The 19,011-nt window shown below is 42.6% G+C and overlaps 1 protein-coding gene across 1 annotated transcript in view; it reads left to right on the top strand.

Annotated features, from left to right (window-relative positions):
• The first annotated feature begins 2,493 nt into the window (after positions 1-2,493).
• The window catches only part of Heatr3 (HEAT repeat containing 3), a 38,133-nt gene continuing 21,615 nt past the window's right edge, over positions 2,494-19,011 (top strand). Inside the window, exons 1-7 of the mRNA XM_052726979.1 lie at positions 2,494-2,825; positions 2,930-3,102; positions 5,362-5,449; positions 7,420-7,532; positions 9,617-9,726; positions 13,752-13,892; positions 15,874-16,151. Of these exons, the coding sequence (XP_052582939.1) occupies positions 2,688-2,825; positions 2,930-3,102; positions 5,362-5,449; positions 7,420-7,532; positions 9,617-9,726; positions 13,752-13,892; positions 15,874-16,151 (1,041 nt within the window). The 5' untranslated portion in view covers positions 2,494-2,687. The remainder of the gene's footprint in view (positions 2,826-2,929; positions 3,103-5,361; positions 5,450-7,419; positions 7,533-9,616; positions 9,727-13,751; positions 13,893-15,873; positions 16,152-19,011) is intronic.

Here is a 19,011-nt window from a genome sequence, read left to right as displayed (position 1 = left end):
ATAAGAAAACAACAACAAAAGTTTAATAAATATAAAGGTTGATGGAAAGAACCAATTCTACAAAGTAGTCCTCTGATCTCCACATAAACAAGGAGGCATGTGTGCCCACACACATCACACATATTTTTAGAAATGTGTTGTTAAGCAGGATGCTGGTGGTGCATGCCTCTAATTCCAGCACTCACCAGGCAGAGGCAGGTGGATAGATCTCTGAGTTCAAGGCCAGCTGGTCTATAGAGTGAGTTCTAAAACAACCAGGGCTATACAGAGAAACCCTGTCTCGAGAGAACAGACAAAAAAATTTTGTTAGATCAATAGTTTATGACAATTTTTTTTGTTTTCTCTCTCTCTCTCTCTCTCTTTTTTTTTTTTTTTTTTTTTTTGCAACAGGGTTTCTCTGTGTAGCTCTCGCTGTCCTGAAACTAGCGCTGTAGACCAGGCTGACCTCGAACTCAGAAATCCACTTGCCTCTGCCTCCTAAGTGCTGGGATTAAAGACGTGCAACACCATCACCCAGCCAGACAAACATCTTTATGTCAAGCTTGTCTCAAGAAAAGAAGCTCAATCCCTAGCACAATAAAACAGGCTGGTTAAAAGTCACTAGGCTCATTCTAAAACTGGCAACTAAGGGTGGCTGGGGAGTGGCTCCTAAGAACGGCAAATAAAGCTTATTACTTTATTATTATTATTATTATTATTATTATTATTATTATTATTATTAGTGGATGGACATTCACTATGTAGTCTGTTGGTCTGAAACTCACTCACTACATGTCCCCAGCTGGTCTCGAACTCACAGAGATCCACATACCTTTGCCCCTCGAGTGCTGAGATTAAAAATATGTGCTTCTGTGCCCTCCTCCCTTGTTCTGGTCTTTGAGACAAGGTCTTGCTATTTAATCTTGCCTGGCACCAAGCCAGTTATTCAGCTTCCCCATAGTTATGATTTTGAATTATATTTCCCCTTGCACATGCCCACAAAGAAATAATAGAAATACGTTTATACCTCATCTAAATTCTAATTTTGATCCATCTTGATTACATGTCCTGATCTTCCTTGATTATGTCTCTTTGTTCATTTAAGGAAGTGAATGACAATTTTGTGCCAAGTTAGTGTTGGGAATACAGTGATGTGTGGGAATGGGTATCTTGTCCTCACAAGATGTGATTTTTCAGCTGGGAAAACAGCAACTACATATAGAAACAGAAAGGGACAATTCTTCATTGTGCTTTGAAGTAAAAAAACAGGGTGTGTCTCGAGAGAGACCTGTCTCTGACTGAAGTCAGAAAGTTACCCATGAAGAAGTGCCTCTTGGCCGGGCGGTGGTGGCGCATGCCTTTAATCCTAGCACTCGGGAGGCAGAGCCAGGCAGATCTCTGTGAGTTCGAGGCCAGCCTAGTCTCCAAAGCAAGTTCCAGGAAAGGCACAAAGCTACACAGAGAAACCCTGTCTTGAAAAACCAAAAAAAGAAAAAAGAAAAAAAGGAAAAAAAAAAGAAGTGCCTCTTGGTCGGGCAGTGGTGGTGGTACATGCCTTTAATCCCAGCACTCAGGAGGCAGAGGCAGGCGGATCTCTGTGAGTTCGAAGTCAGCCTGGTCTATAGAGCGAGTTCCAGGACAGGCTCCTAAGCCACACAGAGAGACCCTGTATCAGAAAAATAAAATAAAATAAAAATAAATAAATAAAATAAAAATAAAAGTGCCTCTTAGCCGGATGTAGGGGGTGCATGCCTTTAATTCCTGAACTCAGGAGGCAGAGGCAGGTGGACTTCTGTGAGTTCTAGGCCAGCCTGGTCTACAGAGTGAGTTCCAGGACAGCCAGGGCAACAGAGAAACCCTTTCTCAAACCAAAAAAAGGTGGGGGGGCTCCTGTGTCCACTAATTCATGGGGTTGGGGAAAGAGGCTTACACAAAACGCTACGACCTAAAGAGCAAATTTAAAGACCAGGACACAGGAGTGAAGTGAGATGAGGCAGCCTAGCTGAGATGTTGAGAAGTATCCTCTGAGGAAGAGAAGCCACTGAAAGGTTTTGAAAAGGACAGTGGATATCATAATAAGAACCATGGAAAGCTCTTTGGGAAAGATCACAGAGTGGACGTGGAAAGACCATATGATCAAGACAAGTGAAGACTATTTTGGACTATGGGTATGGCAGGAAGTTTGTGTCCAGATAAGAGATCAAGAAAATAAAATATCTATTTGGTGCTCCATGGGTTCTTTGCACCTTTAAGGTTGAGAGGCTTGAACTTCCATCCGGGAGCGTCACTTACGTGATCATTTCCTAATCATAGCATAGGAAGGAATGTTATCTGGCTTGGTAGACAGTCTACTCCTTATAGATAGGTTACGCTGAGACAGAACTTTTCTTTTGAACAGTTGAATTAGAAGCCTAGCGCTTCTAATGTGTTAACATTCCCAGGGAAGCCCAGGGCTCCACCCGCTGTCAGAGATGGCCCCGCCCACACTGCTTTACACGCACGCGCACTCCCTGCCTCCGCCCCCTCCTCGCTGCCGACGCGCCGTGCGCAAGCGCGCAGCTTTTCCATGTGTGTTCAGGCCGTCAGCCCGACCCGGCTGAAGAGAGACGCCAAGTAGCGTCGGAGACTAGAAACCTTCACGGGCCCGGCGGCCCCCATCGCCTGTTGCTGTCTTCCTCTCCCGGTCTCTCACGGCAGCCTCAGTCGCCATGGGTAAGAGTCGGACGAAGCGCTTCAAGCGACCTCAGTTCTCCCCTACCGGTAGCTGTCAGGCCGAGGCGGCGGCCGCGGCGAACGGGACCGAAGACGAGGAGGACGACGGGCCGGCGGCGGAGCTTCTGGAAAAGGTGGGACGAGGGCTCGGGCGGCTTGCGGCAGGGCGCCCGCGGGAGCGGTGCAGGGCGCGCGTGCTCACTGCCCACCTCTGCCTCTGACGTCTTGGTTCCCGCAGCTCCAGCACCCGAGCGCCGAGGTCCGCGAGTGCGCCTGCGCGGGGCTGGCCCGGCTAGTGCAGCAGCGGCCGGCGCTGCCGGACCTGGCGCGCCGCGATGCCGTGCGCCGGCTCGGGCCGCTGCTGCTGGACTCCAGTCTGGCGGTCAGGGAGACGGCCGCCGGAGCTCTGAGGTGAGTCGGAGAGGGCCCGAGGCGGTGTCCCTGCGAGCAAACAAACCCAGCACACCCTCTCCCGATGCGTTCTCCACTTCTGGAGGGAGGAAAACCTGCCTGTGATCTCAGGATTGCAGCGGATAGAGATGTGAGTCCAGGTTCCGAGGGACTCCAGGACCCACAGACCACACACATTGTTTGTATCCGCCTGGCTGCTTCACCTGTCCTCAAACCTGATGCACATTTTCCCCCTCCAAAACCCGCCATAGGGTCCCTGGTTGGATGAAGTCTTCCAGTCTGTGCTCTAAGTATACCGATATTGCGGCATGCAGAATGTTAAGCAGGACAGCCAAGATCCTTGTCTTTGCAGGAGCTCATTGAGAGGGTGTCTGGAAACTAGCAAAAAGTCAAAACAGTGTTCATGAGAAGTGCTGTGTAAAAGAGAGGGGGAGGTGAACTGGGGTGTCCTCTAGTTGGCATTTGTAAATGGGGACCAGAAGAGCAGAGAACCAGGCATGGGAAAATAGGGTGAGAGCATTGGTTATGGGAGGAACAGCTATGCCAGAGAAGTGAGGCAGAGGGCAGATTGACACTGCACAGAAGTTAATGTGGCTGAGGAGAGGAGGTGGGGATTCAAGTTGCTGAGGCTGCTGAGTTGAAGGATTTGTTCTAAACCAGAGTGGTGAAGTCGACCTTTTAATAAAGCCCCTCTGAGGACTGCAGAGAATGAGCTGTAGAGGGGGCAGGATCTTAACATTTGTACTCTGGTAGATTTGCCTGTGTGCACTATGTTTCAGTTAAGTATGGATGGAGTGCCTGTGTACCAGTCATTGGACTAGGCTTGGGGAATGGTGTATTGAGGAATACAGACATAATTTCTGTCCTTAATAAATCTTGTCTATTGAAGAAGATTTCTGTTAATAATCTATTGATTATTGCCTGGTGTGGTTGTGCATGCCTTTAATCCCATCACTTGGGTGTAGCTGGAGTTTTCTCCAGTCCCACTCGGCCGCAGCCACTCAGACCTAAGTAAACACACAGAGACTTAGATTACTTATAAACTGTATGGCTGTGGCAGGCTTCTTGCTATCTAGTTCTTATATCTTAAATTAACCCATTTCTATTAATCTATAAGTTGCCACATGGCTCGTGGCTTACCGGTACTTTACATCTTGCTCCTCATGGTGGCGGCTGGCAGTGTCTCTTTACTTAGCCTTCTACCTTCCAGAATTCTCCTCTCTGCTTATCCCGCCTATACTATACTTCCTGCCCGGCTACTGGCCAATCAGCATTTTATTATCAGTCAATCAGAGCAACACATTCACAGCATACAGAAAGACATCCCCAGCACTTGGGAGGCAAAGGCAGGCTGATCTCTTGGGTTCAAAGCCAGCCTGGTCTGCAGAGCGAGTTCCAGGATAGTCAGGGCTATATAGGAAAGCCCTGTCTCAGAGGGAAAAAAAAAATCTATTGATTATTATTAACCAAACAATCCATTTATGTATAAATACAGCCAATAGTAATTGCAGAGCATTTTGTTAGTGAGGGTATGGTGGTTTGAATAAGAATGGCTCTCATAGGCTCATATATTTAAATGCTTAGTCACCAGGGAGCAGCACTAATTGAAAAGGATTAAGAGGTATGGCCAGCCAGGCAGTGGTTGTGCTCAACATTAATCCCAGAACTGTGGAGGTAGAGGCAGGTGGATCTCTGAGTTTGAGGTCAGCCTGGTCTACAGAGCAAGTTCTAGGGTAGCCAAGGCTAGACAGAGAATTCTTGTCTTGACAAACAAAAACAAACAAACAAATATATATATAATTATCTTCTTTTTGGAGTATAGGTGTGGCTTTCCTAGATGAGATGTATCACTGATCACTGTGGATGGGCTTCAAGGTTTCAAAAAGCCTACACCAGGCCAAGTCTCTGTCCATGGATCAGGATGTAGCTCTTAGCTACTGCTCCAGCACCATGCATGCCAACATGCTTCCCACCATGATGATAATGGACTAAGCCTCTGAAACTGTAAACCAGCCCCAATTAAATGCTTTCCTTTTAAAGAGTTGTCTTAGTTAAGTCTTTTCAAAGCCATAGAACAGTGACCAAGACAATGGCAAAGTTACTTGTTTCGATAAGGAGCAGGACAGTTCACCAGCATATGACAAATACATTTTTTCTCTGAAACCTTAACTGTAGGTAATCATGTAATACATTTGGGAGCTTAGTAGTATTTTGTGATGTGTGACTTGAAAGTAAAACGTATTTAAATTTCTTGTGTAGAAATCTCAGTGCTTGCGGAGGTTTTGAAGTTTGTGATGACATGGTGGCTAAGGATATCATGACACCCTTGGTGGCGCTGCTGAGAGAGGTATGTGGTATTCAACATAGCTCGAATGATGACTTCTAAGTGGAGACAGTTTAGGTGGATTTCCCCCCAGTACTTTGATGTCATTTGTCCCTTTAAACATCCTGTGGCAATTTCATTTCTTTTCCTGGAAACTGATAGTACACAGGCATCACTAATACCAATCTCTATTATTGTGTCCTGCTGCCTTTATGATGATTAGAATTCAAATTTCTTTATCGCTCTGTCATGTATGTATTTAATTTAGTCTTCACAGTAGTCCTATGAGACCAAGTTTGTTCCCCCTTCCTTTTTTGTGGTGCTGGAGATGGAACTCAGATCTTTGTGCCACCTAAAGTCAGGTGCTTTACTATTCAACTGTATCCCAAGTCCAAGGCAGGTATTATTATACCTGTTTATATGATGATAGGCCCAAGACAGGTATTATTATACCTGTTTATATGATGATAGGCCCAAGGCACAGACATTATGAACTTCTAAAGATTATGTTAGCTGGGCAACAGTGGCGCATGCTTTTAATCCCAGCACTCGGGAGGTAGAGCCAGATAGCTCTCTGTGAGTTCAAGGCCAGCCTGGTCTACAGAGCGAGATCCAGGACAGGCACCAAAACTACACAGAGAAACCCTGTCTCGAAAAAACAAAACAAAAAGATTATGTTGCACCCTCATGTTTAATATCACATTGTTCATATTATATGATGTAGCTCATTGTCGAAGGATGATGGGCTCTTACAGCTCTTCTTAGTCTGTCATGCCTTTCTTCCACTTTTCTACATAGAGCCAGTTTTCACTTGGTGCTGCATAAAAGACCCAGTTTTGATGTGAGGCATCAGTCCTGTTCCCTTTAGAGTAGTGATTCTATACCGGAGGTGATTTTGCCCCGTGGGAACATTTGGCACTAAGCTGCTGGCATCCAGTGAGTCGAGGTCAGGGATGCTATAGAACCTCCTTCCATGCAGAGGGTAGCCTCCCATGAGAAGTCCAAGACTCAAAGAGAGTGTTTTAGAGAGTGCTGTGTACTATACTTGAGGCAGGTCTGCACAGAGGTTAAGGGCATCAGCTCTGAGGCTGGAGTGTCTGCAACCGAAGGCCAGCTTCACCACGTATTCAGCTGTATCTTCACTAGCTTCGTTGTATCTTATTTTCCTACTTATATTGAGGCATAAAAGCTGATAGTTACCTGCCTCATAAGTTTGTTGTGAGGATTAATAACTTAATATAAGAAAAATGCTCAAAACGGTACTTAGGTGGGCGCTGTACAGATACTAACTCTTGTATTTCTTTGATATTTCTCTTTTATCATATTAGGAAAAATACTTTGTATTGATTTTGTACTTTCATATAAAGTGTTGGACTCTACACATATCAAACCTTAAGGACCTTTCTTGTCTAAGTTTCTTGCCAAAGGGATTTTTTTTTAAGTTTTTATTTTATTTTTGTTTGTGTGTATATGTCTGTGCGTGAATGAATGTCATGTGTGTGTGGGTGCCTTCAGAAGCCAGAAGAAAGTGCCAGATCCCTTAGAACTGGGGTTACATGTAGTTGTGTGCCGACTCGTGTGGATACTGGAAACTGAGTCCAGGTCTTCTGAAAGGACAGTACACACTCTTCCTCTGGACAAACAGGATACTCTTTTTTTTCTTTTTTTTTTTTGGTTTTTCGAGACAGGGTTTCTCTGTGTAGTCCACCCTGTCCTGGAATTAATTCACTTTGTAGACCAGGCTGGCCTTGAACTCAGAGATCCACCTGCCTTTGCCTCCCGAGTGTGCACCACTACCACCAGGTCAGAGAGTACTCTTAACTGAACCACCCCCAAGGCATGCATCATTTTGAGATATGTACTTATGACCATATGATATGTTTGTTAACCACTATAATTTCAGGTATTTTTGCTTTTTAATTCTTTACTATTATTAGCTTTTTTGCTTAATTAATCTTTTGAACCAGTGTGCTAATCATGTCATTTGGTTGCAGTGTAGCGCTGGACTGGATTCAAATGAAATGTCTCCACCGGAGAAAGCCGATAAGAACAGAAATTCTGTTGAGAGCATAGCCAATGAGGCTGTGAACGTGCTGTGGAATATATGGTAAGGTGCCTTCCAGGAGCAGCCTCTGCCTGCATCACTGCTGAGCATCACAGCTGTTCTTTCTGTTACCATGTAGGAACCTCTTGTAACTGTGGGGCTGATACTTACTAGGTGGTAGGTAAGATCTGGTGACATGAGATTCATCCTCCTGGTCAGCCCAGTGTGCACCTGCTTTGTTATCTGGAATGAAAAAGGACCACAGACATTGCCTGATGGTTTTTGTCTACTGCTCTGATAGTGACTGTTTGGATAGGAAGTAAATTCCCAAAAGGAACTCTAGAACTGAGTAGGAACAAGGCCGCTGTTTTCCATGTTGCTGGCACTGGTTAGAATAGAGTGGACCTCGGCTGGGAATGACAATAGCTGGAAAGAAAGCCTGGAACCTATGTTTTTTATTTTATGTCTATAATTATAGCAGAATTATAGTTCCTTATTTTCAGTGGGGAGCAATTAAAATACTGACCTAAAAGCAGTGTTTTTTAGAATATAAGATTGAGTTAGACCTTGAAAAGCTGCCTACATACCAGTCTGAGTCTGCCTGAAATTTCATCTTAAACTAGTAGGTACATTCCATTCCACCAGAAAAAGATTTGGGAAAATGGCTTTTCCCCTTTTCTTTTTAGTTTTTCTTTTTTTTGTTCTTTCCTTTCTTCCTTCTCTCCCTTTCTCCCTCCCTTCTTTCTGCCCCCCCCTTTTTTTTAAAGGGTCTCACTATGTAATGTTGGCTGGTTTTGAGCTCATGATCCCCTTACCTTGGTCTTCTGACTGCTTGGGATTACAGACTGGCTAAAAGAAATGGTATATGATCAACTAATGAGTGCTTTTCCGTGCACCATCAACCTTTTACTTTATATAACATAATTTTGTTGTTTGGAACCCTGGGCTGCTAAGCACAAAATACATGTTACACCACTGTAGTTTATCTCACTAAACTGGAATTAAAAAAAAAAAAACAAAACCCAAAAACTTACTATTTTTAGTTATGTATATATGTGTGGGTATATGCATATGAGTGCTGGTACCCTCCCAGGCCAGAGATCTGGAGTTAGAGGTGGTTATGAGCCTCCAGATAATGGTGCTTGGAATTGAACTCAGGTCTCTACAAAAACAGCACTCTGAACCTCTGAGTCATTTTTCCACTCTTTTTATTTTTATTTTTTGAGATAGGAGTAGTCCAGGTTAGCCTGGGACTTGCTATGTATCTAAGAATGACCTTGAATTCCTGGTCCCTTTGTTCCTAGACTTTTGTTTCCCAGTTTACATTTCTTCATTGATACATGCTTTGCCTTCTTGGCTGTAGTTCAGTACTGAAATAGCTAGATAGCTAACAGAAAAAAATTTTCTTGGATAGCATGTTTAATAATGTAGTCACCTGTTAGCTCTGTTAGAATGTTATGTGTATATGCTTACATTGAGATTATTTTCTGGAAATGAGTAAAATTATTCATCCCTTTTACCCTGATTTTAGTGTGTATGCTTATAAGTGGTATTGATAACTTTTTCTTTTAAAAAGTTCTATGATTTCAAAACTAATTACTTAGAGTAATTTCTCTACAGATTGAAAACTCTGCTTGATGAAATTATAATGTCAGTCTAGGAGTGAGTAAAATATGTTTTTTCAATTAAAAATGTTGCTTTTTATGTGATAGAGGCTTTTGTCCTTACTTGAACTCATTATTATTGAGTGATTGTGGAGAAACAACAGTTTGCACAAGGAGCTGAGGCCCTGGGCCAGGTACTACCACAGACAGGATGCAGAATTTCAGACGGATTGCCTCACCTGTGGGTCTTGGGTTTTCTTAAATCTATAAAGTGGGAAGTTGGATGAGATGATTCTGAGGCTTCCTTCAGCTCTAAGCTTCTCTAAAGAGGGATCAACAGAAAGATCCCACTCTGATGGAAATGAAACACTGGTGGATGGTTGTTGTGTACAATGAATAAGAATGGCCATTTTTTCTTTATAAGTGTTTGACTCCTGATCATTGATTTTTATAAAGCATAATTATTTTTTTCATAGACTTCTGTGGTTGATTTCTTAATGTTAAGATATGAATAGTAAAACTTATTTTTCCCCTTCGATTTAGTGAATGCAGTAGTAGAGCAGTGTCTATATTCAACAAAGAAGGGTGTTTGGAGATTGTGTTAAAGTACTTGCGTAGGTTCCCCACCAGTGTTGACCTGGCTGTCTCCGTAGGTAAGTGAAGACAGTGCTCATCTGTTATTCGTGGGTTGCCTTGTTCAGGACAGCATGTCTGCTCTGCAGCAGTGATTCCTGAGCTACTGTTACTATACCTAAGTGTAGAAGGGAGTTCTGTTCGTATGGAATTTCTTTAAATCTGTGGCTTAAACTTAACAATTCTACAGGGTTTGGTTGTTTTTGTTGTTGTTGTGGGTTTTTTGTTTTGTTTTTGAGACAGGGCCTCACTATGTAGCTCTGACTGGTCTGGAACTTGGAGTATAGACCAGGCTAACCTCTAGTGCTCAGATATCTGACTCCTGGGTGCTGGGTTCAAAGTTGTGTGCCACCATGCCCTGGTCGATTCTGCATTGTTTTTCTCTGAAAGGGAGGAAGGCAATTATGTGAGTATATGTAGTGTGTTACTTCTTAGAAGCCTTTATTCTTAGCCAGGTGACCACACACACCTGCATAGGGATCTCTGAGTTCAAGGCCAGCCTGATCTACAGAGTGAGTTCCAGGACAGCCAGGACTACACAGAGAAACCCTCTCAAAAAACCAAACAAATAGAAAAGCCTTTATTCTTGAAGTTTTCATCTCTATTTACTAAGAAACAGAAATAATAATCAGGCCTTTGTGCCATAGTTAGTTGGAATCTACCCTTGCTTAAATGTTTTATACTACTTTCTCTGACTTACAAAGAATACTGAGGTTTTTTTGGGGGGGAGCAGTCAGGGGAGTTGTAAAAGAAGTGATCGAACTTTCAGTTAGGCCAGTGCCCCTTTCATGGGAGCTGAGGACATGGAATCCACACTTGCCTTTAGCTTCCTACCTCCTCTGTGTTGGGCCAGAGAGCCATTGAGAACCCTCAGTTCAGCAGCAGGAGGAAGCAGAACCCAGAGAGTAGGCAGCTAGGCAGAATTCTGGGTGCAGGCAGAGAAACACTTGAAAGGACTTCTTCTCTGCCCAGCTCCCCTTTGTTAATTTTGCATATTTCTAGAAAGGGAAGAACTATATTCCTTTTAGCACTGCTTCTCTTGGGTTCAGTAGATACTTTTTTTCTTTTCTTTCTTTCTTTTGGTTTTTCAAGACAGAATTTCTCTGTGTAGCCCTGACTGTCCTAGAACTCACTTTGTAGACCAGGCTGCCTTGAACTCACAGAGATCTGCTTGCCTCTGCCTCCTGAGTGCTGGGATTAAAGGCGTGCACCACTACCACCTGGCTGATACTTTTTTCTTATTAAAGTTACTCTGTTTTTTAAAATTTATTTATTTATTTATTTATTTATTTAGTGTGTGTGTGTGTGTGTGTGTGTGTGTGTGTGTGTGTGTGTGTGTGTGTATAAGCTGTGTGTGTTGGAGTGCCTAAGAGGCCATCAGAGGCTGGAGTTATAGGCAGTTGTGAACTGTCAGATGTGGGTGCTGGGAACTGAACCTGCGTCTTCTGTAAGAGCGCAGGTGCTCTCGACAGCTCAGCATCTGTTCTTTTTTAGCCCTGACTGGCCTGCAACTTGCTCTGTAGACCAGGCTGGCCTTAAATTCACCTGCCTCTTCAGTGCTAGGATTAAAGGTGTATACTACCATGCCTGGCTCTCAAGATACTTTTAGGAGACCAAAAAAGGGAAACAAAAATAAAATAGTGGAATAGTAATGAAATAATAGTGGAATAAGTAGTGGAAAAATTTAAAAGATCAATTTGTCAAATGTAAGGGGTAGTGTTGTAAGTGGGGATTTTAGAAACAGCTCATTGTTTTAGAAATTAACAAGTGTCTTTATCTTAAACCAGTTTTTATTGTAATAAGAGAATTTCAGGCAGGTTAGTTCATAGATTTTTTAGAAGAAAATATAGGGGTGAGACTGGAGAGATGATTTAAGGGTTAAGAGTATGTACTGCACTTGCAGAACCTAAGTTTAGTTCCCAGCACCCACATCCTGCTGCTCACAACTGCCTTTAATTCCAGCTCTAGGGGAATTAGTACCCTCTTATGGGCTTCTGCAGGCACCTGCACTCATATGCACATACCCACAGACAGATACACAAATAAAAATACATGTTTTAGGCCGGGCGGTGGTGGCGCACGCCTTTAATCCCAGCACTCGGGAGGCAGAGCCAGGCGGATCTCTGTGAGTTCGAGGCCAGCCTGGGCTACCAAGTGAGTCCCAGGAAAGGCGCAAAGCTACACAGAGAAACCCTGTCTTGAAAAAACAAACAAACAAACAAACAAACAAAATACATGTTTTAAAAAAATCTAAAATAAAAAAATGTGGTGGGCGGTGGTGGTGCATACCTTTAATCCCAGCACCTGGGAGGCAGAGGCAGGCAGATCTGCATTGCAAGGTCCAGGACAGCCAGAGCCACATAGTGAGACCCTGTCTTAAAAAGGAAAAAGAAGGGGCTGGACGATGGTGGTTAAGAACACTGGCTGTTCTTCCAGAGGACCTGGGTTCAATTTCCCAGAACCTACATGGCAGCTCACAACTGTCTGTAACTCCAGTTCCAGGGGATTTGACACCCTCACACTGATGCACATAAAATAAAATTAAATAAATTTAAAAAAAAATCCGTTCTCTCCTTCACTGTAGGCTCCAAAGATAGAGCTCAGGTTGTCAGCCTTTCTAGGGAAGCCCTCACTGGCCCCAGTTCTTTTTACTCTAATGTACCTTTTCACATCATAAGTCATTTTGAAGTGTTTCCTTGCTGTATTTAACTAGATTGATGATTTTATAAACAAAAGTTTTACAAGTAAAGTAACACATATAATAAAATGAATTCATAGAGTTCTGTCCTGTACAGAATAATTTTTTGAAGTTATGTTTATGATAGCATTGATAGCTTATCTTTCCTTTTTGTTGTTTAGATGTTGAGGTGGTTGTTTTGCTGTACCGTGCTGGCAATCCAGCCCAGAGCTTTGTTCATGCTAAGCAAGCACTCTGTCATTGAGCTTTTATCCCAGCACTTTTGTCTTGTCTTTTGCTAAAGTGACTAGCGTTAGTCCCTTAATAACACAATACATTTAGATGTAAGTATGTGTGTTGATGTGTACATACATATCTCTGCACATAGATGCATTCTGGGATCCAAATTAGATCCCAGCAGTACCCTGTGTTTTATTTTTTACTAGTTTGTGTGTATGAGTGTATGTGTACCATGTGCTTTCCTGGTGCTCTTGGAGGTCAGAAGAGAGAGTTGGATCCCCTGAAACTGGAGTTACAAATGGTTGTGAGCCTTCACATGGGTACAGAGAACCGAATCCAGGTCCTTTGCAAGAGCAATAAGTACATTTTTTGTTTTAGTTTTTCTTTTTTCTTTTTTTTTTTTTTTTTGGTTTTTCGAGACAGGGTTTCTCTGTGTAGCTTTGCGCCTTTCCTGGAACTCACTTGGTAGCCCAGACTGGCCTCGAACTCACAGAGATCCGCCTGGCTCTGCCTCCGGAGTGCTGGGATTAAAGGCGTGTGCCACTACCGCCCGGCATTTGTTTTAGTTTTTCAAGACAGGGTTTCTATGTTTAGTCTTTGCTGTCCTGGAACTCACTTTGTAGACCAGGCTGGCCTTGAACTCATAGATATCCTTCTGAATGCTGGGATTAAAGAATACTGATATTAAAGTCACACACCACTACACTCATCTACTCTTTTTCTTAAATAACTGTAACGTATAGGGTCATTGTGACCACAGTGCCTAAGACCTCAGGTTTGTTCTTGGCAACAGAACTACCATTAAGCATGTGGTGCCTGGACTAGAAACTTGGTCATAAGCTTCCTATGATAAGTGTATAAACTTAGGATAAACTATAGATATTTATAGTAAATCAGCATTGCTACAACATTTAAGAGCCTTTTAAGTTAGTCTATGAGAGTGTAGTTCTGTAAAGAATTAGAAGTTTAGCCCTGATGGTTGTGAAGCCTCTTTTGTATGTACCATCCTTGAAGTAAAGCCTATATATCTAAAGAAGTAGATGTGTCTAGAAATTGTAAAAAATGCACATTTTCGTATGAGTGATACTGGTGTAAATTATCCTAAAATTGTTGATTTTTGTCTTATAGCATACTGCTTACAGACAGTCACCGAAGATAACCCAGAGCTCCTGAAGTCTTTTGATGGCACAGCACTGCGTGTGCTGGAGTCTGCTTTGCTTTGTCCTGTCACCTCTATGGAGTACATTCTCCTAAAGACACTGGTGGCAGGTAAGGTTTAGCCAAATGATACAGTAACTTGTATGGATAGCAGTGGGGGCCAAGATTCAGCCTTCCTTCATTTTACCACTCTAGCTTTGTGATCTGTCTGGTCTGAAGATCTTAGTATTAGAGCAGGACTTTACCTGACATAGTTTTCCATAGTTATGAAGCCTTCTAGAATAGATGTTTCCATTTCTAAAAAATTATTGTCTTTTTCTTTTCAGGTTTTTGTTTGTTTGTTTTTGTTTTGTTTTTCAAGACAGGATTTCTCTGTAGCCCTTGCTATCCTGGAACTCAGTCTGAGACCAGGCTGGCCTCAAACTTCAGAGGTCTGCTTGCCTCTGCCTCCAGAGTGATAGGATTAAAGGTGTGCACCACCACTGCCCTGCTTATCTTTTCTTTTTACACGTGTGTGTGTGTGTGTGTGTGTGTGTGTGTGTGTGTGTGTGTGTGTAGGGTTGTGTGAGCTTCCGTGTCCCACATGGTATAATACAAAGCATGTTGCACAGCCGAATTTCCAGATCTCTTCATCCTGCAAAATGAAATTTTATCCACTAAATGAGAACTTTTCCTGACTCTGCTCCCTTTCCCATCTCTGGTCAACACCGTTCTGCTGTGGATATGACTATTGAAAAAATTAACCTTACACAAATAGAATCATTTGTATTTGTCCCTTTATTGGGGGGGGGGGACATAACCTAAGGTCCCCAAGGTTGTCTACATAGTGAAATACATCAGTACTATTTCTTTTTAATTTTTGAGACAAGGTCTGATGTAGCCCAGGTGGGCCTCAAACTTACCGTATAGTATGATGACTGCAGACTTCCTATACCTTGAGTGCTAGGAGTATAGGTGTGCACCACCACATCCAATTTATGCAGTGTTGGAGATCAAACCCAGGGCTGTGTGCATGCTAAGCAAGCACTCTACTGACTGAGCTATATTCCAGCTCATTTTCTTCTTTTTCATGCTGAAATAGTATTCCAGGGTGTGTGTGTGTGTGTGTGTGTGTGTGTGTGTGTGTGTGTGTGTGTGTGTGTGTGACTCTTGGGTGTTTTTGTTGTTGTTTGGTTTTGGTTTTTTGAGGCAGGGTCTCTCCATAGCTGTGGCTGTTCTGGAAGTCACTCTCTATTTGTCTTCTCATTCTCAGATGGGCACCTGTGTGGTTTTCACCATTTAGCTATTGTTAACCATGCCACAGTGACCATGACTAGTTTTGTCTCGCCTCGCTTTCAGTATTTTTAGTTATGCCTAGGTGGTATTTTTATTTTATCATCACTTTTTTGGAGATAAGGTCCTCTTATGGCTACAACTTGCATTGTAGCTGAAATTGACCTGGAACTTGTGATCCTCCTGCCTTCACCTCCCGAATGCTAGGATTGCTGGTGTACAGTACCAGCCCTGGTATTGCAGTCCTAGGGTTTGAACCTAGGGTTTTGTGCATGCTGGGCAAGCATTCTACCAACTAAGCTGCCATTCACTTTAAAAAATTATTTTGATTTCTTCCTGGAAGCAGTATTTTATTTTGATAGGAAAATGCCAAGAACTTGCAGTCTGTCTTTTACATGAGATTTTGGAGGGTTAGTAACATCCCAGTACACCTGGGATTTAAGAAGCTGCAGAGAAGAGTAGCTTAGGTGAAAATGGAGGAAACTGGCTTGCCTTCTGTCATTTTAAAAAAAACTTGATCAGTATCTCTTGGTATGCAATGTTCTATACCAGAGAAAGATGTGTGTGCCAAGGTAGGATGAACAAAGGCAATTAGGTTGGATATTTTGAAATTACACCAAAGCCTTAAGACTCAGCCCTGTGAAAACTCTTTTTTTGTTCCATTTAGTTATATTTCATTTATTTTTAGTATTTAATATTTCCCTTTATTATACCAAAATCAGTCTTAGTATTACCTTGTCAGTGTTAGAACCCATTTTTAATAAAGATTCCACAGGCAATTTCTTTGTCTTCATTATTTGTCTTTATTATTTTTTCCCAGGCACAATATGGAACCTAAAGGACATTATTCCATCTAAGAGTCAGGCAGAAATCATAAATGCCATACTGAAGATCTTGTCTGAAGTTCTGGAGGTGAACGCTGCTGACACAGTCATTCAGATGAAGGAGGCTGAAACCCAGCGGTTAAAAACAGCTGCCGAGACTGAGGACATACTAGCAAATGCTAATGGTGATGGTTTGGTTGAAGATGATGAAATGGAGGAAGTTCCCCATAAAAGAAAACTCAGAAGGAAAACGTTTATTTCCGATTTACTTCCAGTAAGTCAGAATGGTGTTCAACATGAATTAATACATCTATTTTTTTAACAGGTGTCCTTAGCATTATAGAAAAATACTATAGCCTATTTTATAGTAAAAGTCATATTTTCCTGTTGATTCTTATTATGACATTAGAAATATACCCTTGTAGATGAAACAAACAAAAAAATGTCTAAAGTGAAATCTTTCTGTGTGGGAGCTTTCATTTCAAATACCAGCCTACCTTCCTGACGCTATCCATTCCAGTTACCCATTGCCTCCCAGGCTGTTTTCACACTGATCCTATTCTGCTCAGTTTGTCCCTTGAATTCTTATCTTTTATTTTAGTATTTATCTTTAGCAGAGCAATAGGCCGAACCTTTTTTCCTCCTCTGCCATCAGACTGAGCGGAAGAGGCTGGGAAATGTGTGGTGTCTTTATGCTGGTGTGTGTTGGTGAGGGTGCACAGTTGTGAGTATTTCAGCTGAGAAAGTGTAGATGGACCCATGCTTTGGAAGAATGTTTTCCTCCAGGAGGTCAGAATACAGGAAGGCAAGGAAGACCCAGATGGGGTCTGCTCATGTGTATTCCATGCTGTACGAGCCACAGATGAGATTCTTCAGTCATGTTTTCTGCACTCGGGGATCCCTGTTTTTAGGAAGACAGACACATAAGCCTGTGGTTGTGAGCCCTGTGCTAAGAACAGTGGTAGAATTGTGATCAAATTCCTGACATTTCTGTAAACTTGGTACACGTGACTAATCCCAGCTGGGAGAGCGAAGGAGAAAGCTGTTGGTGATGACACAGGCCGACTGGGCTGTGTGAAATGGTGAAGGAAGAGAATTGTGAAGCTGTGGTAATGTCTAGAGAGAGCACGCAGCTGGCAGGAAGAGCAGGAGGCTGCTAAGGAAAGTTGACAAGCCTCGGCTAGGAGAATGCAGTTCACATCCTCTCATGGGACAGTGCCAGGGCTGGCTTGTCTTGATTCATATGAAATGATTTGAAATTAATTGTCTTGAGTCAACATCTTACAGTTCTGATTAGTTTATATTTAGAATTCTTTAAATTGAATATAGCTCAAAGTATTTTCTTATAGATTGTTTGCTTGTTTATTTTATTTTGTTTTAGCTGCCTTAGTAGGTGGGATTACAAGTGCCCAACTCTTACATTCTTGAAGACTTATGAAGCATAGTTTTATGGGTTTTTTTTTTTAATTATTATGTTTTATTGGGAGGGAGCAGGCACATGCATGCCATAGAACGTGTGTGAAGGTAGAGGACAACTTGTAGGAATCACTTCTTTTTTTCTACCGTGTGGTACCTGGGTTTGAACTCAGATAATGAGGCTTGGCAGCAGGAGTCTTTAACCACTGAACCATCTCTCTCACCTACATAATTTAATCTTAGTGCTTTAAAGAAATCAAGCTTTTTATATGTAGAACAGTTACATATGAACAACCAAAGCATTGTGTTAAGTGAGAAGGCCATTTTATCCTCAAGTTGTTTATAGACCAGAAGATGTCCTAAAAATCATAGCACCTCCTCTTTGAACACAGCCGTGTATTGGAGCCTCAGATTTAATCCTTGTCTCACTTTGAGTCAGCATTATTGAAAACCAGCAGCAATGGAGGGAGGCACAGCCGTGCACCTTGTCCAGAGAGAGGCATGTCTGAGGAACCTAGTAGTGTTTCTTGTAATGTCACGGGTTGGTTGAAGGATAGACCTGGAATGTGCTTGTGTGTGGAGAGTGGGAGTGCGATGCATTGTGCTTTTAGCTGGCGCTGTAGTATTCTCTGCTGTCCTGATGGATTCAGGCGGACTGCTTTTCTACTCTGTCTGCCCATCAGAGGTTGATGTTGTTTTGAGACAGTCTGCCTGTGGCTGACTTAAGACTCTTAAGTCTTCTCCTCTGGAATGTTGGATTTCCATGACACTTAGCTTCAGAAATGGAAATTGCTGTTAGCTTGTCAGAGAACCCTGACGGATCTGAAATTCTTACTGGGAGTTGGTTTCATTCAAGTGTGACTCCTTTTGTCTGCAGTTTGGCTTCCAGGAGGCTCTGAACAAAGTAAGGGGAGGAGAAACCCTCCTTCTGCCAAGATCAAGGTAGAAACATCACAGCTTAAAAAATAATTGGTGATTCAGTTTAACGTACTGCCCTCCTGGGATTACAAATCTGAACATTCATGTTAGCCAGATGTATTTCCTTAAGTATTATTTTAAAAATAGAGGGACTGTGGACGGGGAGATTACTCAGGGGTGAGAGTGCTTGCTCTGTTAGCATGAAGACCTGAGCTCAAACACCCAGAACTTATGTAGAAAGCAAGCATGGCTACGTGTTCTTGTAATTCCAGTCTTAGGGGTGTAGCAGATGGATCCTCAGAGCTCAATAGCCAGCAAGTCTAGCCAAAACAGTAGGCTTGTGATTCAGTGAGAGACCTGTTGAGCCATGTGCATCCAGCATGGCTCCAGGAACAGACCTGATTGGAATGGTGAGGGAATGACAAGTTGGGATCCAGTAGTCTGGACTCTCAGCTGAAGAAACTTCAGGACCCTCAAATCTCATTTTGTTTATTATATAGAGTTGTACAGAGAAGGAGTTATTACATATATACATATTATTAGTACATACAGCTGAATAAGGAGGTGGAGTTATTACATACAGATAAACAAGGAGACAAGTTTAATTTTGGTAGGATCAGTCTCTGTAGCTTAGCAGTCTTCAGGCCATAAACATCCAAGGACAGAAAGCTATGGTGGACATGCTCTGCACGCACAGTCAGCATCCACACATGGGTCAGAAGGAAAGACTTTGCCATTTCTCCGTGGGTCTGAGGTCCTTTGCCTATGTCAAAATTACACATTCACTCACTCAGGGCTTT

This window comes from Peromyscus californicus, unplaced genomic scaffold, assembly GCF_007827085.1.
Source record: "Peromyscus californicus insignis strain IS unplaced genomic scaffold, ASM782708v3 Scaffold_8__1_contigs__length_139910024, whole genome shotgun sequence".
In the NCBI taxonomy this organism is placed as follows: Eukaryota; Metazoa; Chordata; class Mammalia; order Rodentia; family Cricetidae; genus Peromyscus; species Peromyscus californicus.
The sequence above is the reverse complement of the archived record's forward strand: the minus strand, read 5'-3'. Positions and strand labels throughout refer to the sequence as shown.